This window comes from Calliopsis andreniformis, chromosome 8 (assembly GCF_051401765.1).
Source record: "Calliopsis andreniformis isolate RMS-2024a chromosome 8, iyCalAndr_principal, whole genome shotgun sequence".
NCBI lineage: Eukaryota > Metazoa > Arthropoda > Insecta > Hymenoptera > Andrenidae > Calliopsis > Calliopsis andreniformis.
This window is the reverse complement of record NC_135069.1, coordinates 2,256,969-2,283,128: the sequence shown is the minus strand read 5'-3', so window position 1 is coordinate 2,283,128 and position 26,160 is coordinate 2,256,969. Positions and strand designations below refer to the sequence as shown.

Here is a 26,160-nt window from a genome sequence, read left to right as displayed (position 1 = left end):
ACCATAAACAAACAGTGCGCGATATCCCCCGCATCCCTCACGCCTCGAAACAGCGAAGCGAGCACCCCACAGAAACGAAGCACTCCGCGTCGCGTCTATTAGTGAAAAATGTAGAGGACTCGTTTGTCGCAGGACTTTGCGATGCGATCGACAAGCGATGGATAGTCTCTCGCGAAAACTCGAAGCCTCGACATGCCCCAGACAAAGTGCGACTATTCGACTCTGAATTCCCATCGGGAGGTCTTATGACGAATCTCCAGACGAAAGAATCCTCCCCCCTAAAGGCAGCGTGTAGCAAGAGGCGTGTAATGAGCGGGCAGGAGGAAAGTTGCCGCGGCGAGGAGGCTTAGCGCGAAAAGCCACGGGATCGATCGGTTCTGGCGGTCGGTGGAGCATCGAATCGAAGGAGGAGGATCGCTGGGAGGCTCGTGGAGGTCGAAGAAGGCGCGAAGTGCGGGTGGCACGCGGTGGCTCGCGGTCACGCTGGCGGGTGATTGTAGCGGAACCAGAGGCTTCTAGGCAGAAGGATGGAGGACGAGCTACGATGCCCCTGCTGCAAGGAGCTGTTCGTGGAGCCGGTGCTGTTGCCGTGCTGGCACGCTCTTTGTCTCTCGTGCGCGGTGAACCTTCAAGCGCCGCCAGACTCGCCGCCAGAGTCGACGACCGACTCGTCGAACGCCCCAGGTTCCGATCAGGAGGCGGACAAGCTGTCGATCCTGTCCGAAACGGACTCGGGGGTGGTCTGCAGCAGCACGTCGACGAGCTCGCGACCTGGAAGCTACGTCGGCACGCCCGGAAACGGAGGCTTCCCGCCGTCCGGCGGCACCCTTTGCCTCTCGTGTCCAGTTTGCCAGAAGACTGTTTATTTCGATGAAGGAGGAGCTCATAATTTGCCCAAGTACAGGGCGATGCAGCGCATTGTTGACAAGTACCAAGAGTCCAGGAACACGAGGCTCCAGTGTCAGATGTGCGAGGGAGAGCCTAGGGACGCGACCGTCGCCTGCGAGCAATGCGAGGTCAGTACATTGCAACAATTATTTTAACGTTCTTGCCTTTGGGTACATTTTCAAGGAATTCTTTTCGCTATGTGTACTGTGACGCAATTAAATGTTATCTTGTATATAGTTTGAGAGACATAGATGAGGTTTTAGATCCACTGGGGTCACTTTACCGCCATGGTTTCTGGAGACTTTAAACTAAGATTTGCTGAGGATGTTTTTCTCTTTTCTTAGCTAGTAACTTGAGCTTCTCTGGATGCTTTCTTAGGACGTTTGGTTTAGGGGCATTTGAGTAATTGGGTATCAGGTTCGTTGACCCTGTGTAAATTTCTGTAATTTTGTATGGAGGCACAGATCTGCTGCAGAAGGCAGCACTTAACAGAGAATACATTTAGCAGTTTCATTCATCGAGAGCACCGTTTCCCTCGCTACTAAATTCGTCGTATTTCTACGAGGCGCTATAACTATAGTAATTTCTTTAATTCCTGTGAGGTTCACTCTCTTTTATTTCTGGCTTTAGTGGGTGATTATCGCTAGGATCCCGCATCCTTCGTGATCAACAAGGTCGTCACGCGATCGTTCAACGCCAGCCTGTGTGACTGTCCCACGAATTACCTAATCATCAAACTTGTTGAATCCCGAAGCCATCAGGAATTTTGTGAAAGGAATTGATTGGTCCAGTAGAATCTCTGTGTAGAGGGAATCGTGATTTCGATGCGGTACAATGCGAGGCGAAAGCATAGCTGCGTTTGTTTGGTTCGAAAATATCCTATCGTACCACTACAAACGCAGCAGTAATCTGTACGATCCTAGCACTCTCTGTTACGTGTCGTTGGTTAGATTGGCAATACGCAGTCTGATAACAGGGTTCGAAATTTTCTAGTCAATATACGTGTAAAAAACAAGGGATATAAAGTCTCGGGCAATCCAATCAGCAAAGCATTGCCAATCATACCCGCGCTTGGCTCCCTTTGTTTAGGTTCACGCCCGAGCGTTCCTTAATCAGGAATGCCACGAGTCACGGGCTTCTCGGGAATCGACTTTCTCGAGTGGCAACGTAAAGAGGGCAAGAAGGCGTTGCTCGTGCGTGAATAACGAGAGCCGAGTCGAAGCTGACGCGTTTAATATTCTTGTCCCCGACCTCATCGCTCGCCTGCTTCTTCAACCGTATTTCCTTGTTAGGCCTAAATTTCAGTATCCAACCACTTTCCTCGTCGATCTCTGTTTACCCTAAAATCATCTAAAATCGGACCTCCTGAATACACCTTTCTTCTCGGTCGAATCAGAAGAAGTTCCCATGGTCTGCTGCCAGCGTTTCCTCCTAACATTTCACGCTATTTGTAAATGTTTACGAGGAACAACTGCACACGATCAGATCGAGGCGCATCACGCAAGGGATGGAAGTAGCACGTGAAAAGGTGAACCGTGGGGTCGTTTCAGGTGTTGTACTGCGACGGCTGCAGAGAATCCTGTCATCCGAAGAGGGGGCCTTTGGCGGCGCACAATCTGGGCCCACCTCGAGGCAGCTGGCAATCGAACGGGGCCAAAGGTTCCCGAGGCTCGGCTGGAGAATCTACACCGGTTTGCAACGATCACAACGGCGAGCCGTTGACCCTCTACTGTGCCCTCTGCAAGATCGCGATATGTGTCCTTTGTCTTCGGGACCGTCACGCGGCTCATCCCCACGATGTGGTGCCTCTGGCTGCTGCCTGCAAAGCTCAGAAGGTGAGTCTGTTCTCGAGCAACTATCTGCAATTTTTCACAAGTTCTTATTCTCGGGCAAACGAGAGTTCTTTTTTAAAGGAATATTTAAACAGTGACATAATCTCTTATTTAACTCTAGGAATACTAGGAATAGTAGGTAGCTAACACCTCTGTATTTATATAGTCGGGCCATATGACAGATTATTTACATTGTTCACTAAGGGAGAGGCCTGTCTCCAGGGCTTCTCAAAATTACTCAGTCTCACGCTCGGTTTCATTTGGCGCGCGTTAACGAACGAGGAATTTATTCACGACCTTGACGAAACTGGTTCTAGAGTCGTCGGTCCATTCAGGGAACGCGATCGACGTTTCTATTTCCGCGAGCGGATCCGCGGATCAATGACCGATTCAGGAAGAGGGGCAGAGTGCAAGGGAAACTGTTCGATCGACAGCTGCTTCCGATATCGCGTGTCCCACGTCGTGGGTGTGCCTCGAACGCGAAACCCACCCTCGATTTTCCCTCGAAGACAAACACCTGCTCGCTCCCCGACCCACTGATCTCCTCCTCTATTCGACTGCAGAAAAAACCACGGGCCGCGCTGGCAATTTCGTAATTGCTCGACGAACAAACAACCATTCGACTAGCACTCTCGTTTACCTTCGCTTACGCGCGTACCCGCGCAGACCATCCACGGGGATCTGTTCGCCACCGACACGTTTATCAGCGATGAAAGAGACGCGGTCAACTGTTCGGGATACGCTCGAGCGACGCGTTAGTTAACACGATACCCTTGTGGCTTGCAACCGCAACGTTTTTCTCCTGGCTCATTGCTGGCCCTCTTTTTTCGCGCTGGACGAAATTTTACTCGCGCTGGTCCCTGGTTTCTCTGGGCTCTCGGGCCTGCTCCCGTTTTCACGCCTTGTTTAACTCTGAGTCTCTTGCGTCGAATACTTGCTCCTGATCTTGGGAAATCTGGGGAGTGAAGTTTCTTGGGTCCTGGGAAACCTGGGGATACGATTTTCACAGGTGTTTGGAATCTAGGGGTATGAATTTCTCCAGATTTTTTAGAACCTAGAATTCTTCTAGATTTCTGAGAACCTAGAGAAATGGATTTTTCCAAATCTTCTAAGACCTAAGAAAATGAATCTTTCTCAAATCTTTAAAAACTCTAATACAGACAAATACGTTTTCCTTGGAATGCCAAGTAACCAGAAATTGTACTTTCCTTTAAGTCGTTATTACCTACGATTACCCCAGATATTTAGGTGGCCAAATCTGGGGAGGGAGGAATCCCACGGCTAGATGGGCCGATTTCGAATAGTAATCGTCCCTCGAGCGAATTCCACTGGCCATAATCCAGCCGTTGTTGCGCATTATCGTTGACATATGCGAGACTGGTAGAGGCGCATCGCGCGCAGCCGATATTTCGGTAATTAGTCTGGCTGGCCTCTCGGCCGACGGCGGGAATACTGTGCTGTCGCGAGGGACCACTGAATGCCGACATTCTCTGTGTCCTAATCGCCGTAATGTCCATCGACCGCGCTCGGCGCAATGGGCATCGGACATGTTTGCTTTTCTGCTTGTCCACCGCGCTCCTTTGGGTTTTCTAGGCCCCTTGTTTCCCCTGGCTCCCGATCGACTGGTTGTACGTCTCGCTATCGCGGCTGAATCGAAGCTTCCGGCTCTCAGTATGGGAGCGTGAAACTGCTGGTGCATTTGGGCCGCCTGTTCCCGCTCGTTTCGCATTGTTCCGCGCCTTTGAACGAAAAGGGGGCTCGACGGCAGAAAAGAAAACGTCCACGTGGCCTTTCCTCGTACAATCGAGGACACGAAAGAAATTGGAGCGCGCACGCTCTCGACAAGTGTCCTTATTATATCCTCTCCCCTCGATATATCGCAGCTCGAGTCCTTCGCTGCCGGACGTCTCTCTTCGTTCTCACGCTGCCGCCCTCGATACGCACCCTCGAGTACCCCGATCATCTCGTTTCGTTGCGACAACTCGACCACCTCTTTCGAGCTGTTTGTCGCTGGATTACAGACTGTAAACCGAGTCCCTTCGCTCCTCCTGGGCTACGTTGATAAACAACTCGACGAAAAACGTGCCTGTCCTGATACAGGGACCTTCTCGAGACCCACTTGAGAGTCTGTAAAGTGATACTCTTGAAAGTGTACACCGACGAATGCGTTCTTCCCAGTTATTACAGGGCACCACTTGTTTACAGGCTTTTAAGGCTCGGCTGGTGTGGGATCACTGTTATCCCTTTAGGAAAAATTTATGATGGTGTATACTCTACACAGAAAATTCACTTGTGAGTTTTTTTTTATTCAAAATTGAAAGCTGAAGTAATAGAAATTCTGTTACTTCACCACATCAGCCGATAAGAGATTCAAAAATCTTAATCGAGGTCCTATTATACATGTCCTGAAAAAAAGATTGAAATACCTTGATCAAATTTTTACAAAGACACTCGAAGGTAGCATAGACTAGCTCCTACGACTCTGCCTCATCCATTTCATCGACAATAGATCTCCCGACTCGAAGATCCGGATCGACCTCGCGGCAAAGCGACCGCGGACTTTCTAGATGGGCTGTGCCATTAGGTTCCGTAAATGGAAACTTGCTAGGAAATGGCGTCAGTCGAGGCACGACGTAAAGCACCTTTCGTATGCACGAGCAGAGCTTGTTGCTCGGCCAGCGGACGGTGACCGCGAGGCGCGGAACTTTGAAAGGACACCTCGTGGAAAAGACGGACGACGGACCCCTTCGTCTTCCTCGCGGCGCGACTTAATGAACCGCTTTGAAACGAAAACCACTTTTGCCCAGCGACACCGTTTAAACTAGTTTCCACCTTCCGAATCCGCGTCTCTTTCGAGCCTCCCGAGAGCATTTCTCGAGGCGACTCTCTTCAAGATTGCGCGCTTCGACGGGGAACGAAACGGCGCTGAGTGAAGGGTTTTTTAGAATTACTCGCGCAGCTGGATGACGAAAGTTTCGCTTGGAATCTGGAGGACAAAATGTAGACCGCGCATAATGATGTTTTCATTGCTCGTGTATATCATTGGCGACGGCGAAAAGGAGTTATTAAAACACTTTCGCGAGACGCACCTTGCTGGGATAACGCTCCATGGTGCGAACAGAAATCTTTATTCACCTGCCAGAGCTTGCCGAGAGTTTCGTCGCGGTATTATGTTTAAAAATTCATGGAGGAGCGAAGTTTGGTGCCGTCTGAAAACATCTCGGCTTACTCGCTGGAGCCTTTCGAGCTGGTCTTAGGGAGAACGAAAATGCACGAGCCTCGGAGGAGGATGGAAGACGGAGTACGCAAAGGCGAAAAGCGAATGGGGGTTTCTTTACGTATCCTCAGAAATGAATGCTTTCGGAGCGGCTGGAGGAATATTAGCTTATCATTTCCTAGTTCGCAAAGGATACGAGTATGATTGGATCGAAAGAAAAATACGAAATGGAAAATATAGGAAAATCTGCCATCGGTTTCTCAGAAAAGACGATTATCGAATAGCATCGCAGGATTAAATCCCCCGAAAAATGTATCCAAAGGTTTCGTTCGCAGGACAGCTCTGCGCCGCGGCCCCAAATAGTGTGACTTTATCAGCAGGCGAGATCGCTCGCTAATGCAGCACGCATACGGCGATCGCGTTATCGCGTTGGACTCGTTTCGCTCTGCTCCCTTTGTCAGGGCTAATAAATTTCCTACAGGCCAGCGCGATGTTTGGCGGAGGTAGACGCGCGTACATCGTCGGGTATTACGAGATAAACGCCGCGCGAACGATAAAAACGATCGGGGCGAGATAAACGCAGCGAAGCTGAAAACGATGGACAGCTCTAACGAACGATGACGCGGCGAGGGGCGTCGAACGCGCCACGAGGGGAATGTAAATTGCTTCTTAAACGAGCCACCCCCGCGCCGTCGGCGAAACAGCCGCGTCAGAAGCGTGTTCGGCGATAGGGCAGCCGCTTAATTTCCGCGATTCATGTTCGGCAAAGAAGGTACAAGCAGCGACGAGGAACGATGAACCGAGGCTCCAAACATCGCCGAGCTATTCCGCCTGGTTTACCTTGCGGTTCCATCGCGTTTTTCCGCCTCGTTGGAGCGCGGGTCTCGCCAGCGGAATCTGGCAGGCGGAGGGTCGCCCTGGAGGAGACGGCCGATTAGGATGAAGGCGGAGGACGACGATAAGACGCGGTGCAGTCGACGGGAAAGGAGAACTCTCGTCTAGAAATTGGAGAGGGGCAAACAGGGGTAAATCGGCGCATGAAACGGACAATGGTAATTCTGGACAGTGCTGCACGAGAGCCTCTCCTGTACCCAAAGCTAGATCGATGTAATTGAGGAGACAGAGGACGTGTATTTGCGGAAGGGTTAGAATCTAGCGAACCTGAGCCCTCCTTTGCACAAGAAGCACGAAGGCGAGTGTTTTGAATAACTCGAAGAGAAATGGAGTCGAAAAATGGGAGTCTTGCACTCGATTCTGTTGAGTAAAATGGAACGGTGGTGCTAGAATTATGGCAAGAAAATGTAGGAGAAGCCGAGAGTGGCGCGGGGACCTAAAAACGAGAATAGTTCTTGAAACAGTGCCAGCCTTTGATGCTCCGTACTCATGTTAGTAAATAAACAAAAAGTGTAGGATGCGAGCGTGCGTGCGTGAAGAGGGTTCCAGCACTCTTTCATTCTTTTGCTGTCGTGCGAGCTGAGCAGGGGACGTCGAACCTTCGAGCGCGATTTCGAACATGAGACTGCGATTACTGTTTTACTGTCTGACCGTGAATTTCGAAGGCGATTAGAGTATCTCCCTGCATGGTGATTAGCTTGTGGAAAATTGTGGACACGAAATATCGCAGTGAATTTATTAACGGAACTGTCCGTGGCTAGGATAGACGGATCGCTGGGGTGTCTCGCAATGGGATATTTATGGTGGCACGATGGTAAGTGCAACGCACGCAGTTAGGGTGGTGGGCTACGCAACGACGAAAACGCGTTACATAGTGCCTCTGCGCACGACATATGCCGTGACGTTTTCACTACCACCCACGCCCCTCTCTTTTCTTCTCCACGTCGTCTTCTCTTCCCCATTCTTTCCCTCTGGCCCGATGTTTCGTTTCGAATTTAACGCTGGAAAATGCACCCCTTGCAAAGTCGATAAGTTGCTCTCTCCATCCACCCCTCCAGACCCTTCAACCCCCCTTTTCTCTATGGGTTCCCATTCGCGCCGTCTGTCTACAGTGCGTAGCTTGTCCCCGCGCGAGCACTGGCGTAGCCTCTAGAGTACTCTAGACACCAGCTTCGATTCCCGAATAAATAATAGATTTGTACCTGGGACCTCGTCTTTCGATCGACTCCCATCGACAGACACTTCGCATTAGCGGCCAATACGCGATCCTTTTTCCCTCCACTCGCTTGAAAAATGAAAGCTGTCGGGTGGAAGGGCACAGTGCCAGAATCCGTGGCGCAGGATCGATTCTGTTTCCTTTTCCTAGGAAAACTTTCTACGCCAGTGGACTCGTTGCGGGGACCCTGGGAGAAGGGGTGGCCGAGAGCAATTTGTACTCGTATGCAGGCGTTGTGTTTCCTTTCGTTTCAGACGTTTATATCGCGCAATATATCCACAGAGAATAGGCCTCCGTTCGGATTCAGAATTATTCCGAACACTCTGCCCTTTCACGGATAAAGCAGCGGCCAATTTATTCCTTCCAAGATAAAAGCCGGATTTCTTGCGAGAGCACTCTGCCCAGACGATTCCCTCGTAACGTTTCATCCGGTCTGCGATTCTCAGCCAACTTCTTCGCTATGGTTACCTCGACACGAGTTCATAGGGCACGAGGGAGAGGGTGAACTTATATCGCGAGTCTAGGTACTATTCGAGTTTGCTTCTGCTCTTCCGTAGGTTCATTGTAAGTAGATAAAGGGCGTGACAAGTACGGCCAACTAAAACGACTCTGGCCACATCTACGTTTTCTATCTCCGAAACTGAGTTACTCGACTATGCAGAAAAAAGTGAGAACAGATTCTTTCTACTTCGCGGAAGATCGACCAGAGCAAAAAGCAAACTCGCGTAGCATATCGAAGACTGTTTGTTTACTCAGCTGCTCCGAGGCTAGTAGCGGTTTCAATCGTTTTTGCTGGTTCCTAGGTTTTTCCCACGGTCCCCAGAAAAAAGTGAGTAGCCAGCGCTTGCTTGCAGTTCCGAGGGATGCTGCCGAGAAACTCAGATATTTTTTCCTTTTTTATTGTACAGTGCATAGACTGAGGATCTTAAGATTTTTATAAAGATATGACTGCCTCCTATTTCGATCATTAGAGATTTATGACATGGATAGAGATTTGTTACATAGGAGTCCCTTCCACCCTTTCAAATTTTCCTATCCACTACCAATTGCGAATTCACTCCAATCACTCTTCTTCCCCTCACGTTACTCGCTTCTTCCATCGAGAGAATTTTCGTACAGAAAGAGCGAGTCCCTCGTTGTCGTTCGCTCGCGCTGCGAGTTCGTTTCCTTCCCTTTCATCTTCTAAAAATATCATTGGGCATCTCTCGCGAATCTTTTGCTCTGGGATTCGAAAATGCCCGAGCATCGCAGCTGCGCTGGAATCGCGCGTTACGCTTACCGTTTTCGCTTCACTTCCCTTTTGCTCGTGGAAAGCACCAAAGTGGATCCCCTCGTTTCCCGACCTGCTACTCACTCGGTTCCTGGAACCTCGGAAATTATTATTTCCAAGCTTTAACGAGCGATATTTATCGTGCTCCTTTTCCACCAGAAGGAACTCCTTTTATCTAGCCTCGACTTATGGACCATCGCTCTTACTATTTTCGCGGATGTTTTAATTACTTAATTTTCTGTTATGAATCAGTTGAGTGCATTCTGGGGAAAGGTTGATCAGTCGGTTTTAATTGGAAATAAATCGGTGAAGAAGTAGTTACGGTTTCACAGTAGAGAGCTCATAAATTTCTCAGCAAGCGATTGAAGAGCTCGTGACGAAAACGATCCTTCTCAAGTCTCAATTCTTTTTGACAAAGTATCCATCAGAGTACATTCATTATATTTTTGACGAGATAGCTTCCACTATCTTGTGAACCTCATTTCTGGCCAATGTCCCTGTTAAAGGAATCAGAAAATTTGACAAGGACTTTTGCGATGAGATCTCCAATTGGCGTCACTTGGACGCCCCAGGTCCCGAACGCGAAATAGGTGCAAGGAGATAAGCGCAGCCCCAGAAGGAGTGTCTAAGAACACAATTGGCGGCCTGTCCCCTCAAGGGTATCGCTTTACAAAGCACTCGAGCGGGTTTCAAGAACTTCGCTATATCTGTTCCATCGGGCCCGCGTGACGCGTTTAATCCGTGAAGTCAAACGCGTCGGGATCGAGAGAGAGCATTGCTCGCGAGCCGGAATGGAAATCCGTCTATGGAACTCGTTTTGCATCGACTGTCAGTCGCGCGTAATTAGATCTGTTGCGGCTCGAGCGCGTCATGAGAGTGACGTGACGGCAGGAACGCGTCGCTGGCTCGAATGTCGTTAGGGAAAAAGCTGTGTAATCGCGTTACGGCCCGTTACGAGTTGCATCGGCTGTTCACGTCTCTGTATCTCTGCGTGAGAACGATCGAAGCAGTCAAATTCGCGTCTCTTTTATCCTGAAATTTCCTGGCTTTAGGCTGGAGCGTTGCAAGAAGAAAAGTAAATACAGGGTGGTTCAAGCTAGGGGTGGTACAAGCGAACAGACAGTGATTCTACGTGAAAAAGAAAGTAAGTTGTAGGGAAGCATAGTTTTTTGAGTACGGAAGATAAGAATACTCGTGGTCTGACCAGTGACGCTCTCTATCTACTGTGAGCTAGAGGTATTCCCCTTTCGCTTTTTGCTGAAGTGCCTACTTGTAGTCCATTGAAATTCAAAGGAAATTTCCTCGAAAATTAAACATGATATTGCACAATTTTTATCTGATTTTTTCATGTAGAATCACCTTCTTTTCGTTTGTACCACCACTTCTGGGTCACCCTGTATATCGAGCTGGTCTTATTAATAACAATAGTAAAAGGAACACTGAATGAAGCTGGGGACACGATGAGTCAGCGTCAATTCTATAAGGGAGCGACGATCGCCTCTGATTTAGGGCGCGACTTTCGTCGAAAGCACGTGGCTCGAGAAGCTCTCGTAGTTCGGATCGCTTTCTAAATTTACTCGACAACCGTGAACCAGTGGCAGCTGCCAGAAGGATCGCGAACGAGGGCAACTGCGACCCGCTTTTCCTGGATCTATCGTGATTTCGTAATCAAACCAAAGAGCATTTACTTTCCACCGCGAGGGTGGCTGGTGGAAATAGAGAGTAACGAGAACGCGGAGGATGAGTCTGGAGAAAGAGGCCAGGAGACGAGGAAAGTTCCCCTTGTTTTGCTTCGTTTCGTCACGCACGTGCGACGATCGTCTCGAGATTTCGATCGGCCGAACGCGACCGAGCCCGCTCCTCGGACTATTCATTCCACTGGGACGATAAAGAGGACTCGGTCGAGTCGTTATCGGTTCGTTAACGACCCCCATGCTGCCGTACGAAATGCAATAACGCCTCGAATCAAGAATCACCTCGAGTTATGAGACTTTCTTTCTGAACTGTTATCTCGCGCCAACCCTTTCAAGCTGCTGTTACACTTGAACCCCCCCGTGAGCGAGATAGTAAACCGCTTGTACTGCAACAATAACGTTTCTATAGATACTTTAATCTGAGTACAATTGGAGTACAATCAGTCCTCTGCAAGAATGAAAATGAAAAGTAAGAAAGAGAAGCATGGAAAATGCTCCCCTATTTTCTTCTCCCTATTATCGTTCTAATACCGTCACGTCCAAATATTTTTTACAATTTTAATTTCCTCTGGTCCCACGGAAGACACATTGCGAGAATCTCCGACGAAAGGAGTCTGGCTGCGACACACGAGAGCAGAATACTCGATTCGAAATTTTGTATGCACCACGTGTCCTCTCTCTTTTCGTCCTCGCACGAGATAGATATTCCAGGCTTCGCAGAAATCCCAGCCCCGTCGTTCTACTCTGGAAGTTACAGCAAACGAACCGAACGCGAGCAGAGCAAAGAAATGTTTCGGCGTAGGTCACAGCCTCGCGGCCTCGCGAGAGCAGTTTGCTCGAAGCGTTTAGTCGAGAGAACGAATAGGGAAACGTTCCAGCGAAACGAACACGGAGAGATCGTGATCGGTATGGCTGCGCCATTCCCGCAGGATCGTCGATCGTTTCTCTGGTTTTACGCGAGCTCGCTACTTACAACCGCTAACGGATTTGCCGAGACGAACGCAAACGTTTACGAGGCTCGCTCTATTCCTTTTACGACTCTCGGGTTAACGCGCTCGTTTGTCGTGCGCTCGTTCCAACCCTCCCACGCCTTTTTCTTTTTTCATCGCATCGATCTCGCCCGAGAGGCTGTCTGGGTTAACCCTTTTGCTCAGACAATGGATCACGTGAGAGATACAGTGTTCTTAACGCGAGGCCTAATCGAATGGAAAGGCTGAGAAACCTTGCAGATGGAACAATTTTGAGAGAAGAATCTTGCATAGATTGAGAAGCTGAAATTGAGCTTAAGGGAAGCTGAAAGGAAGGAACAATTTTTAGAAGACTTGCAGAAGCTAGGAGCTCGTTTGATCTTAGATTTAGGATAAATTACAATAATCCAGCTTGAATTTTCAGTCAGTCTATTGACCCAGCAAAAACGGAAAGGTTTTTCCTAGGACAGAGATGTACTCCCTTAAGGGAAACAGGAAGGATGGAGAGTGAGAGAGGAAGGTTCGAATTTCCTCCGAATCGATCGCTGGTGCGCCTAACCGTGAAAAGCGTGGTCGGTAGACGAACGTGGAACTTTGGCTCGGGTCACGGTCCCTTCGAGAGGGGTTCGTCCCTTCCCTGTGCAGGCGAAATACGAGTGCAGCGTGGCCACGCTTGAGCAATTACTCGGTACTTGGCTGATTCGGCTGAAAATATTACTCGGCCGTCGCTGAAGCGTACTAAACGTGTACGAGCCACGAATTTTCGAGCCACGATCTCCGCTTCCACTATTATTTCCTCTGCGCTTCCACACCACGACTCCGCGTCCGTGCACGTGACAATTTTTTGCCATCGGTTGAGCAAAGATTTGTCAAGTATTTCGTAGGCTGGAAGGAACAGAGTGGAGCGAGGGGAAAAAAGGGAAAATCCTCTGGTGCGCGTTCGACCAGCTTTCTGGTCTAACGAGACTTTACATAGCTCGAGTACGTGACCAGGCGAAAGCTGAGGGTGCGCCGCGTGGGTGGAGGCGGCTGAACACTCGGAGAAAAGAAACTGGTGTGCTCGGAACGACGGGGGCATGCCGAGCGTCGGGGAAACAGCAGGCCCTCGTTTGGCAAAAAATCGAACGCGCTGAACATCCATAACTAGGCGAATATTTTTTCGAGCACGAGCTTCGAGTTACGCCCCCACTCGGGGCAATGATCCTCGTGTATTATTTCCGGGACAAGAGCCGCGAGAGAGGCCCGGAAAATGATAACGAACATTCCGCCGAATGTTGTCGAATAAAAGTTAATTGGAAACGATAAAGGCGAAACAAGCGCAGGAAAAAACACGCGTTCCAGGAGGAAGAGCTCTTGACGCGAATCGATTTCGCTCGAACAAGTTTCATTTTATTCCTCCGAGGGAATATTTGAAGCGGCAGAATAACGAGGAACGCTCGTGCCAATTATTACGTTGGCCGTTTCGTAACGCCTCGAGAACCGTCGACCAGACGTCGACCAGAATTCGTATTAGAACAAAGGCGGAGAGTGGCTCGGAACGATCAGCGGGGATATAATGAGCGGTTCGCGAAAAGAAGCTGGCAATTGGAGCCTCAAAGGGAGAACGTGACACGACACAGGATACCCAGGAACACGGATACGGTCATCTTCTCCCTGAAACTGCGTTCGCGTTCTGTAAAACTCGTGAATTGTCCCTGGCTCCTTTCGTAACGGGAAGCTACTCCTCAATTTTCTGGAGAATCGGATGCCGAGCACCTCCGCCACCGACGTCGATAACTCAGCAAAGCTGCCGCCGTCGCGACTCGTTAATTGGGATAACTCGATATCGCGACGTCGTCGTTAGGAGGCGAGATCGTTAAGAGCCAGGCGTTGGCGATGTTTAGTCCTGTCAAAGGGAAAAGCTTTCGTCGAACAGCAGATGGTTCGGTTCGGTTCGCGCGGATTAAATTAAACCCAGTCCCTTTGATTACGGAATTACTTTCCCCTACCCCTCGCTGCTTTCCTTCCGCGAGTCATTTCCACGCGTGAAGAGGAGAGGAGGGAAGGGGAGGAAACGAGTCGAACACGCTTCGACGAAATGTAGGTCGTGGATAAGTTTAAAGTTGTTTTCCAGTCGAACGAACCCGATCGATAGGGAAAGGCAGATGCTCGCTGCTCCAGACGATTCGATTAATCGACGCGGCAATCGAGGTCTATCAAGTTGTCGCTCGACCGAGCCTGCGAGACGAATTAAATTTCTTTGTAGATGCTCGTCGGCAGACGTCTGCTAGTTGCGAGATGTCGATCGATTCAGAGGCGACGACTGGCTGCTCGCTGGAACGTTTGCCGCATTAGAGAAATAAAATTACTCGCTTCACTTCCGCCTCGGTGGGGGATGTAACCATCTTCTTATTCGCGAGCGTTAATTGTGATCTACGGTCCTGTCTCCCTGCAAGATGCGGCATCTCGCAGAGAAATTCAGTCTGCCTTGAAAGCCGCTTTCAGACGAACACGCCTCCGTTTGTAGTTAGGAAGCCAATTAATTAAATGTCTATCCTACGACATCTTCCTTAATTAACTCGTCGTATGATCCGGTAGACGTTCCTTGAACAACATCTTTTATAGCCTCGAGTAAACTCGACGACTATTATTGCCGACGAAGCTACATTCAATCTTCTCTTCGTTGTAAATTTTTCTTCTCTTCCGCGTCCTTTTGACTAGACCTAGAGTTTTCATGGTTTCAGGCATTTTCGTTGGCCTTTGCTATTGTGGAACGTTCAGAGATTCCACAGTGCAATCGTAAGAAATTTGTGCAAGGATCGCGGTCGCTTTGAACAGACTATGCAAACTGGTTTGCCCATGGCTGGTGGGCTTGTACCACAGAGGAAAGGAGAAGACAAAGGGGAAACAATCGCTGTCGGTGTTTATTGAACAGGTCGGTGCATCGTGATTTGACGGCGAAAGAAAGAAAAGAGCGGTCGACGACCCGACTTTTTAATTTGACGCACCGCGGTTCTTCCAGATTGAGATACGCGACGCGACACCGTCGCGACGGCTTTTAAATTCTCTAATTGCTAAGCTCCGTCGTTCCGCCTCGATATCGATATCTCTCGCCTGGTATAACGTTATCAGGAGGATAGTTTCCTCGACGCGAGACAATTTCTCCATTAAACGTTCAATTGTAATTGGAGTTCGAGGCTCTTTAACAATCTCAGCCACGGCTCTAGGTAATTTGGCGCGAATCTTAAATTTAAATTATTGCCCATAAATTGAGGTTTATCTCCCCGCTCGCAACTGACACGGTTGCCGTTAAATCATGAGCTGCGATTTGTGGGATGCATTGGACTATTCGTCAACGACAGCACTCCTTTTTGCACTCTTTTCGTATGTTCCATAAATTAAGCCCTTATCGCCCCTCCAATATCTCTGCAGTGGACTCGACGAGACTTGGGAAACTGTTCGCTAGCTATTGGTGCAACATTCTTTTCTATAAAATACCTAACACAATTTCTCAAGTGTATCAACAATCGGCATGATTTTTTTACTGAAAAGTTATTATATAAAAACATTGGGACTTGCATATGTAATTTTGTGTATGAACTGATTTCCTGGTGGTTCAGTATTTATATGAACTGCGTTATCCAGTAGAACCTGCACAGATAAGCGAGGTGCATCTCGGCCCCTATCTTTAATTTGTCCACGGTGCATTGACGACTGGTATACAAACAGTTGTTAAATTTCGGCAAGCCCAAGTGCATCGTGGACAAATTAATGACAACACAGGCGGGCTATCTTTTTGTCCAGGAGCATGGCTGTTGGCAGGGGTATCGTGTTTACGCAGGATCGTGTTCGGTGTCCCTCGTCTGTGTACGTATAGCTGGCAGCATCGAATGCTAGCGTAGTGACGGTTGGGGCGCGGTGGTAAACGAGAGACGACGAGTGGGAGAAGAGATATAAGCACGCGGCAGAATGAAAAGGGTGCTTCGGACCCTCCCCCGCTCTCGTACATTCAGTCGACCTCGCCCGACCCTACCCCAGAATGGGGCTGAATCGCGTGGGCTGCGACTCTACGATAACAACGCCATACGTACGATCGCAGGCTAGACGCGAACGCAAACGCGAAGGTGCACGCCTTCCTCGAAATATCAACCATCGACCCGAACGATACAGTCTGCTGCCATTTTTACTGCCGACTGATAGCGTGTTAATCGGGAGAAAGAGCTTTTTCGATAGACAGCTGTGTTGGAAAAGTCTGGATTCAGGCTGCAAAAAAATGTTGGGGTAGCAGAGTCCTCCTACCAAAAGGTTTTATCAAGTCTTTTTTCTTTGTGGCCAGATCCTTAGGGAACAATATTCTTTAGCAACAGGACATGTGTCGGGTCGCTTGCCATCATCTAGCGCTCTCAAACAGCTGATACTTGGACTTAGAAAATGGAGAGAGTATTTTCTTGTTTCCACGCATTCTTTTTTGAGGATAATTTATGCAACATCACTCTTACTAAAATTACACATATTCTTTCTATATCTTTCTTTCCTCTAACTACATATTTGGAAGACCCAACGTGGTCTAGCATTGCCTGCTGCTAGTATTCGGTCTGTCACTTCCTTTGCAGAGCACACGCATCCTCAACTCCACTCATGAATGTTACTGAGGCAAAATTGTGTTTTGCTAATCGTGTTTCGAGTTTACAGTAGATTTACCTCTGGCTTCGTGTTATTATTATTCTGCAGAAAGCTGAGAAACTGGGTTCCCCAATTTTCGAAAAGACAATGCGCAGGAACGCGTGGATGGATTTTGAATCCGAAAGGAGTAACTTAATTACTCGCTGGCACGAGCGACTGCCACTCGGTTTCCGTTGGTTGACGTGCTCTGTCGCGTCTACTCTAACACGCAGGACAGAGAGACAGATGTAGACAGAGCAGAACAGGACAGGACGGACGGGACTGACGGACAGGCGGTCGCAGAATCAACGAACGGACGAATGGACAGATAGGGAGACAAATAGCTATTCCCTTTATGTAGTCTCCGCGGCTCGGTGTAAATTAAAATCAACCATACCGATCGTGGATTTAATCGCGTCGTTTGCGCCGATGGAACGCGCTCCGTATCTCGTTATCCTTGTTGAATAATAAACCGGTTAGTTATCGGCGCCCTACGAACGGCTGAAATATTTCTCCGACGCGTTGAAAGAGTGAATGGTTCAGCGTCAGTCAATTTTCGTGCACAGTGGGCGCCACGGCGAGGGGCGGCCACGCTCGCTCTTTGTACGATAGACGGTGAGCGGCAGGTGATTACAGTTACCCTTGGTATCGGAAGGGTTAAAAGCGAGCAAGACTGCGTCAGTCGCGTCGGCTGAATGGCCGAGAGGCGAGGAACCGGGGGCAAAATACGCGTGTCTCGAGATATCTCGCGTCTCTCGAGCACCTTTTGTCACCGCTCTAATTCAATATTTCCGGCAACGAGTAAATGCGCGTCGCGGAGAAAACAAGCCCGCTCGAGCCCGCTCGAGGCTCGCCTTCTCGAGCACTACGAGGGTGTGCTTCAGCCACGCGTACGAGCCTCGCGACTCGCACCTACCGAAACGATCGAGAACAATTTGCGAGCATTCTCAGACGCGAGTTTCGCAGAAGGAGGGAAGATGCTGGCGGAGACGGGTCGACGAACGATAAGGATATCGATATTGCCCTTCTTATCAGTCGCGGTATGGCTGTACTCACAGGTCTGACAAGAACTTTCCAAATGGTTTAAGGGTTTATTTATGGTTGGTACATAGATACTTCAACTTTTTAATTTCTATATCTTTTGAGAGGGTGATAGGTACAGAGGGTATGGCGAACAGTTACAGTCTGACCATTGACATTCTCGATCTACTGTACGCTAAGAGTATTCCCTTTTTTTCTTAGACTTAAAATGCCTAAAACTGTACTTCCGTACAGGGGTACATCTATATTCTACAGTCTACATTCTCACACAATTACTCAAATTTGTCAATTTCTAAATCCTTTAAGAGAAGGGAGTTCGACAAGTTCCTGAAACTCCAAATCCCCAAACTCTAAATGTTGCTCATACTGAGTGTTAACATAACCTCGTTGAAATCAGTTTGTTATCTTTGCAGAGTGGTTTCGTACTCCAAACCAAATGTCTGAACATACGAGTACCTATGTAGACAGAGGCAGTTGGAGAGGAACGAGTAGGTGCGATCATGGCACGTGTCCGCGTTCACACACGCGTTTCCCTTTGTTTCCCCACGGACCACTGCACTTTTGTCCACGCGCCTCCCGTCGATTAGCAATTTTTCCGCGATTCGATGGAGCGTACGGAAAACGTTATCGTGTCTGTTTCGAGGCTTACGCGTCCGATTCTATGAAGGAGTGGGCGGTAAATCCCAGACAAAGAGACAAACTGTTATACAATAATTGTCTCCTGTCGTAAAACTCCAGGAATCTCATCACGCTTGGAGCTAAACTCGTAGAGTCCTTCGAGGAAGGCAATTTTTGCGCTCACGTGGTCTGCTTGGTGTGATTACAGACGGAGCTCTCGCAAAATTTGCAACAGCTGTCGGAGAGGGCACGCTCGACGACGGAATTCATCCAGAGGCTCAAAGGAATGACGGACAAAGTACACGTGAGTATTCGCCATCGCACATTCTTTTTAAATTTCGTCTCAGGTCGAGGTTCCGTGAAATTACGGAAGGACGCGGCGTTAATTGCATTGGCTGTCGCCATTCCTTCCGCGTCTCCTTCATCTCCTGCGTCTCGAAGTCCCGAAGCACGCAGCCTTCGCCTCCGTCTTCGTCTCTAACATCCTCGACGATCTAAAAGCATCCCCAAATTACAAAGGACACGGCATAGACGGCAGTATTCGAGATAACGAATTACATTTGGCGACCTTTAATAGCATACTCGTGTCCCGCTTTTCTTTTCCGCTTGGACGTTTCCCTCTCCCGACGCTAATTCCTCGCGTTACGAAGGCGAAGGCACGTCGCGGGACACGATTGCGTTTGCTGTAAAACGAGGCGCTACAGGGGTTGCAAATGAAATTCGAATTTCATTCCGACAAAAAAGGCCGCGGACAGATGGATCCACGAGACTTTCCTTTCACAGGTAACGCTCGAAACTCGATTTCCCATTGGTGAGCGGTTTACAAGACTCGATTTATAAGTCCCTCTGCCGATGTAAATTTGCATAGTGTTTCTCGGAGTGTCGCGGGGAATCTCTCGCGAGACAAGCGCCGAGACAACAGCAATTTGCATTTCCTTGGAAAATTGTTAGGAGGCGTTAGAAGTGAGTTGGCCGAAGTTTCAATTATGGAAAGCTTCGTCAGCTTCGGAATACGCGTCAAAGTTTGGCTGACGCTTAATTCACTGAAACTTCAGTCAAAACTACCTTTCACCGTTTTGTTTTACCTACACCCATTCACGATCTAGGGGCGACTATAATTTGAGGTCTCACCCCTTAAGGGACCTCAACTTTTCATATATTACAAGAAATATTTTCTAGGTATATAAGGAAATAAATAAGAACATAAGTGTCTTTCATAAAACTCTCTCAAAAAATAGAGAATATTTGAGTATTAATAATAAGTCCCTTGGCATCAAAGAGAAAGTACATAGCACCTCATGTACAAACATGTACAAAAGTAAATGAAGTATACCATGAACCCACATCCCTTCCTAACCCACCCTCAAGCCTCACGAAACCCAAATCTAAGCCTGTTCATGATTGCTGTTCCACAGGAGGAGTGCGTGGCGCTGGAGGAGGAAGTCGAAGACAGAGTGGCGGCCCTGGTGAGCCTTCTGCAGGCGAGGAAATCTCGGCTGATCGAAGCCGCGCGGCAGACGAGGGAGGCGAGGGTGCGCTCTTTGAGGGACCAAGTGGCGAGATGTGCGACTCACCTGCAGGCAACCACCGCTCTCCTCACCTTCTGCATCGAGGCCCTGAAGGAGACCGACAGCGCGGCGTTCCTCCAAATTGGCGGGATGCTGTCGGTGAGGGCCGCGACCGCCGCTGGCTCGTGGGGCGGCGCCGAGGGGGTGCAAGAAATTGCTCGGCTGCCGCTGCTCGATCTCACCCTCGACGACAAACCGGTGCGACGCGCCATCGACCAGCTCACCTTCGTGCAGCTCAAGCGTGAGTGTCCCTTGTTTCGCTGCTTCCCTTGTGCCGCTGTTCGTTGCGATTCGCGGTGTTCTGGAAAGCTCTGGTCCTGGAGGAACACGAAATTTTTCCTATTTCTGGATGTCTAGTTGACACTGGGGAGTTGAAGAATAGTGCAAGCTTAAATTAGCCTCTTTTGAGTAATCCCTATCTGGATCCTAGAGCCGAAGTACAGCGCGCCGCTCAAGAGATGATCCCCGAAAGGTATGCAGGTCTAATTAGTCGGAGTGGAAGAGGACATGCCCAGTCTCATTTATACTTTCGGCTCGTGCATACGATTCGCCACGCCACCCACACACACAATGTAGATCGAGAGACCCCTCTTACCCCTGTGCCCTTCCAGGGATCATCTCTTGAGCGGAGCACAGTAGCTGTATTAAAGCTGGGACAGCGAACTGTTTTACATTTATGCACAGAGCCAGCGGACTCAGAGCCACTTTTGACCCAGCGTTCGCCATCTGAGGGTTAAGTCGCATAGAATATACTGTGGCTTTGAGGTCCAGATATGTAAAATGCATGGAAGTCAATTAGTTGTAGTCAGTTAGTTGGATCCCTGAAATCAGGGATGAAATATCTGATAATGTGATTTTTGGGCTTGCACTGCTCTTCATGTCACCGATTGAATTTTTGGAGTCTCTGCATGCTTGAATCCCTACGGTGGAATATAATTATTCGTGACCAGACCGTCGTTTTGGAGCACCGTGCGCGCCGTCGATTTTTTATGCAGAAAGGAGCCAAAGGGTAGCGATTTTTCTCTGATTAACCGTCGGAAATGGACGAGTCCGTTTCGTTTAAAGGGCCGGAAATTATCCTCGGTCGCCGCGACGAGCGTTGCGTCGCTCAGCATCGAGTTTCTCTCGACACGCGTTTCTGACTAATCGATTTACGATTCCCCGCTCGAAATTCGTCCCTCTGGCTCGTCGAAGGCGCAAAAAGTCGAACGGAAGATCTCGTTTCGCTTTAATCGCTGTTGGAATGTAACCGATTGCTCCATGTTGGACGCAGCTTCCGAGGGAGAGGAGCGGTTTCCGACTACAGGTAATTAATCGAGCGAAAATTGCTCGCGATTGAAACGATTACCCAAGCGTCTGACCTCTGAAAATTGCTCGGGGCTCGATTTCCCGCGGAAAAATTTTTAATAACTTTACTCGTCGCTCGGGGGGCGGTTCCCTTAAACGGGCCTCCTCTCTTCGACGCTGAAACGCTTCAAAGGAGGATTAATTGGACACTCGCTTTGCCGTAACGATCGCTGGCTGTATTAGATCGTCGTCTGAAAGGGCCATGGCCTCTGCTTACTTGTTTGGAGGTGCACGTGTACTCCCTTTTATCGTTCCGATAGGACTCGTAAAATTGCCTGGAGTTTTAACCGAGCTCTATTATTCACGCGTTTAAGCTTCGTTGCCTGACAGCCAGAGCTGTGCTGTTCGAGAATTTGTACATTTCGCTCTGATTGTGTTCAAAAACCGATTCTGAATGTTCCTGCGCTTGTGTATCCTCGTCGAAGCAAACTTTGCCAATTTTCATCCAACTTTTCGCCTTTCAGCGTAAGCTCGTAGAGAAGTACCGACACGAACGCGAGCCTCGATCCCGCAGTCGAGTATCGAATTAAAGAAACTGCAAACGCAGACGTAACAGTTGTTCCCTGGGACCAGGAAATCGAATTATCCGCGGATAGGTTGCAGAATGGAAGCTATATGCACGTGGAAGCACATTTTTCTGTTTTACGATGTCGTTCCGCGAGGGCTTTGTGTTTCGATGCTGTAAGCGATCAAACTCTGTCGCTCTGCAATCGCTGTAAATCCAAATGACCAAGATCTTTCTCTCGTAAAACGCGAATAATCGCGGTTTCGTTGTTGGCGGGAACGTGACCTAAAGTAGCTGCACGAGTACGCTCGATTTTATTGTCCTCGTAAAACTGCTAATAAATCCATGGCATCAGGCACGTCGAACATTCTTGCCTCGAGTCGCTGCGAAACAAACTTCTGAGCGCCTTTTAATAGCGATTCTCGATACTGACGGATGTCGTAAAGATTATCTAGTTGACAGTGTTACGGCTGCGATGATAAACGAATATGTATTCGAAAGTGTCGAGACACGCACTCTTGTCCCCTTGCTGGGTCTGTAAAATCGCGAAGAATTCTCCTTTTTCCTCGCACGGGGAAATCTCCAGACAGATTGCGTTCTCGAATGCGCAAACTGTGTACAGAAGTTTATTTCTTCGAGACCGTCGGAGAACTTTTATCGACGGAATCTGTCTCGAAGGCATATCTGTAAATACTTCTGAGAGTTTGCTTTTTTCACTCGCGAGTCCTGTCTCGCTTCGAATATTTCGCATCGTTCACCACCCACGTTTCTTAAATTGCATTTTTTGTGTCTCTTCTCCCCATCTGCCTTTCAGGACGTTCGGAAGCTCTCGCAGGTCCTTCCCTGCGCTTGTCAAGCGACAAATCGAGCGAGACAAAGGAGTCGTAGCGGTTGCGGAGCCACCGCGATAAATCTTTTCGATACACGAGCATGCTTCACGTTCCTCGTGGAGTGGACGATCGTTTCGATCGTCCTCCTATGATTTACGCGGTGCCGCAGTAAGCTGCAAACATCGTAGGTTACGTTTTTTCGCCGCAACTGCTTCCCACACAATGCCCTGCGCAAAATTCGTTCCATTCGAGGCGGTCCAATCGGTACGATGCACCTGTTCCTCCCGTTCCGCGATATTGACTTTCTTGTATTTTGCTGAGGAAGGGAGGGTCCTTGTATCTGGGGAAAACTGTTTTACCACGTGGAAATTTCAGTGGAAATATTGTGGATCAGAGAAGCACTAGAATTCGGAGCATTTCAAGAAAAATAACTTGTCCAATTTTTCTCTAACTTTGCTCATTTTCAGGATTCTGAAATTACGTCTTAATTGCATATTCTTGAAGTGTTGAAGAAGTAAAAAATGTTTAAAAATCGAGTTTTTCAAAGCTCCCGTTAAGCATGAAGTAGCTGAGCAATTTATTCGCCAAAACGCGAGGTCTAACGCTTGCTTCTAACATCATTGGAATATTTTGATGAAATCTGTGTTTTCAGTATGTACTGCGTTTTCCTATTCACACCGTCGAAACGCAAACTCCTAATTTCTAGCACCAGGGGCCCCACTCCTCATCCCAGAAGAATGCAGCGCGGAGAATAATAGCGTGACAGTCGCTTGGCAGCCTCCACCTGGTCACGGGATCGGCTGTGCTGGCCAAAGAGGCCCCGCCATCGAGGGCTACCTTCTCGAGCTAGACGATGGCTGCGGCGGAGAATTCAGGGTGAGCTCGAGCATCTCAAGTCCTCTCAAATCTACCCGCCTCTTATCGCGCGATAAAGGTCGATTCTCGTGCTGGGGGAAATTTAGGTCGTCTACGTGGAATGTAATTTTACAGAGCACGATCCCTCTGGACCGTCTCGCGCGTCATTTTCAAAAAGTTCACATCCCCGATGCGGTTCGAACAAAAGCGCGCGACGGAAGTTCGTTAGCGATGTTACGAAAATAAAAAGGTCTGTCGCGACAGGAAAGCTGATTGGAACGCGTGTAGACATTCGTGACTCCAACTTCCGCTATCGTTTCCATACCCCTTGGAGCTGGGTTCCACATGTGGTGGCTTTCGCTTGGAATTTCATTTTAAAATGCGAGGCAAATATTCTGATACCTGGACAGTATGATATCAAATGTCCCAGGAAGTGGACAGTCTAAAAGAAGACACTCAAGATACTTGACTTGCGTCCCAGTGACTGAACGGACTATTTTATGATAATATTTATCACTATTTTTAGAATTGAATATTTAGTAACATTAGGATTAGTGTCCATCGTTCTTCACTGGGACTTGGTCAACCACTAGGCCATTTACTTGAATTTCTTTTTCGTGTGTCTCACCAGGAAGTGTACTGCGGCCGAGAGACGATATGCACCGTGGACGGGTTGCACTTCAACTCCCTTTACAACGCCAGGGTGAGGGCCTTCAACAGCGCAGGGGAGGGCGAGTATTCCGAGCTGATCGGTCTCCAGACCGCCGAGGGTGAGTCTCCCCATCTTCGCCTCCTACTCTCTCGAGAAGTTTAAACGGATAATCGACGTGTGACGGTATCGAATGGAAGATGAACGAGCGAAGCTGACGGTGACGGGGGCTCCTCGGCGAGTAGATTGCGCGGGCAAAAATATCGACTGCTCTTGGAAGCGTTTAACGTTTCCCTATCGCGCAAGATTCACGGGACGAGCCTCCTCCGCGGGGAAAAGGCACGAGTGCCGTGGGATTCGTTATCGGTGGCGCGCAGGCTAGACGCCGTTTCAATTTCCCAGTTTCCAATATTCGGAGCCCGCGCCTCGATACATATATCGCCGTCGAGTCAGTCCACTCGATTCCGTTGCTCGTCATCCGAGAACAATGGTCGGGCCGAGTCGAGTATCGGCCGATCGAATCGATCCACGGATTATTTATCGTCAACTACCGGTCTGAATGACAGTGGCGTGGTTTTCGTGGGCGACCGGGGCGTCTGGTATACCACAGGAGGTATCAATTTCCGAGGACGCGATGAGCGCGTCCTGTGAGGGCTACGAGCACCGAGTCGTCCTCTCGAGTGTCGGATTTTCACGGGGCGTCCACTACTGGGAGCTCACCATCGATCGCTATCACAGCGATACCGACCCTGCTTTTGGCATCGCCAGAGCCGACGTGTCGCGAGACCAGATGCTGGGTGAGTCATTCAACTATCTGTGCCTGAAAGGCAAGACGTACCTCACATATGGGGTTCGTCTGGCTCTGTGATATTGAACCCCTATACTTCTGAATCTTTCGCACAAGTCTTTCACCTTTTATTGCGACCATAGAGAAGTTGTATTCTTTTTTTACAAAAATGATTTAGAAAGATTTAGAAAATCTTTAAAAAGATTTAGAAGAGTTTTAACATAGATGTCTTGGCTCTAAGAGGATTAATCTAATCTGCATTTCGAAGTCTTCAATTAAATCGAGAACTCAGAAATCCTCCCCCCGGAAATCTTCTGCATATGTGACTTACTATCAACTATAATATCGTCGTCCCTCATTTCCCTCACGTGTCTCGAGCGATTCCTTGGTCCTCTAGGTAAGGACGACAAGGGGTGGAGCATGTACATAGACCGCCAGCGTTCCTGGTTCATGCACGGTGGTGGCCACGCGCAGAGGACCGAGGGTGGCGTGCAACAGGGCTCGACAGTGGGCGTCCTCCTGGACCTGGACACGACTCACACGCTCCGTTTCTTCGTGAACGACCAACCGCAAGGAGGGATCGCGTTTCGCGACCTCTACGGCGTGTTTTACCCAGCTGTCAGCCTGAACCGAGGAGTGACAGTCACTCTGCACACAGCCCTGGACGTGCCACGTCACCTGTTGGCGCTGCACGAAGAGTACGTCAGCGACATAATTCAGAGCTAGGGGTACCTAAACGTCCTGAAGAAGGGCCTGCTACAGGAGGCCGAGTCGCCTGGTTCTGTGACGCACGACAGGCCCAGGGAGTTCGATAGTCTCGAGAAGATCGTCGAAGAGAGCCTCGGCGATTTTACTGAACGTTAAGTTATTTTTCTCTGTAGGTATCGCGGAAGACAGGTCCACGTCTTCTCGAAAATATCAGGGGATTTGCTTTCGGTACTCGTTAGATCGCCTTGAAAGAACTCGAGTAGATACAAGATAAGATGCCTTCGGTCCTTTGGTCGATAGCATGGGAACAATTGCTTTTCGAGACGTTTTATAATAATGGAGAACTTTTTTAGTGGTTTCAGAAGCACACCTCTAGTAGGGGTGATAAGAGAACAATAAGTATCAGAGACTTTCGGTATAGAATCACTGCCAGTAGATTTCTCGAATCGAAGACTGACATTTTGGAAGTGCGCGTAAACCGAAGTGTTCTCCGTCTAGCGATCGCCCGAGATCGTATTCTTATCCATATCGCGTATCAGTGTAACAGCGTAGGTGTAAGTTAACCCCTATCGATATTTAATAAGACGCATTTCGAAGGAAGCAAGCAAACACGCCAGCACGCACGCAAACTT

The 26,160-nt window shown here is 48.9% G+C and overlaps 1 protein-coding gene across 2 annotated transcripts; it reads left to right on the top strand.

Moving 5' to 3' along the window:
- Positions 1 to 373: 373 nt before the first annotated feature.
- Trim9 (E3 ubiquitin-protein ligase Trim9) lies at positions 374 to 25,668 on the top strand. 2 transcript variants are annotated; one of them, XM_076383697.1, is made up of 9 exons: positions 375 to 1,016; positions 2,439 to 2,723; positions 18,488 to 18,583; positions 19,695 to 20,088; positions 21,121 to 21,153; positions 23,236 to 23,405; positions 24,016 to 24,154; positions 24,600 to 24,830; positions 25,218 to 25,668. In XM_076383697.1, exons 1-9 carry the CDS (start codon positions 528 to 530, stop codon positions 25,544 to 25,546), a joined length of 2,166 nt encoding a protein of 721 aa, XP_076239812.1. In that variant the 5' UTR covers positions 375 to 527; the 3' UTR covers positions 25,547 to 25,668. The 2 variants fall into 2 exon arrangements, with proteins under 2 accessions (XP_076239813.1, XP_076239812.1); XM_076383698.1 differs by lacking the exon at positions 21,121 to 21,153 and having other exon boundaries at positions 374 to 1,016.
- Positions 25,669 to 26,160: the final 492 nt, after the last annotated feature.

Coding starts and splice junctions, on each gene's coding strand:
- Trim9 (XM_076383697.1), top strand. CDS start 528: ATGGAGGACGAGCTACGATGCCCCTGCTGCAAGGAGCTGTTCGTGGAG. Junction 2,724..18,487: donor CTGCCTGCAAAGCTCAGAAG/GTGAGTCTGTTC, acceptor GTGTGATTACAG/ACGGAGCTCTCGCAAAATTT. Junction 24,155..24,599: donor CGGTCTCCAGACCGCCGAGG/GTGAGTCTCCCC, acceptor TCTGAATGACAG/TGGCGTGGTTTTCGTGGGCG.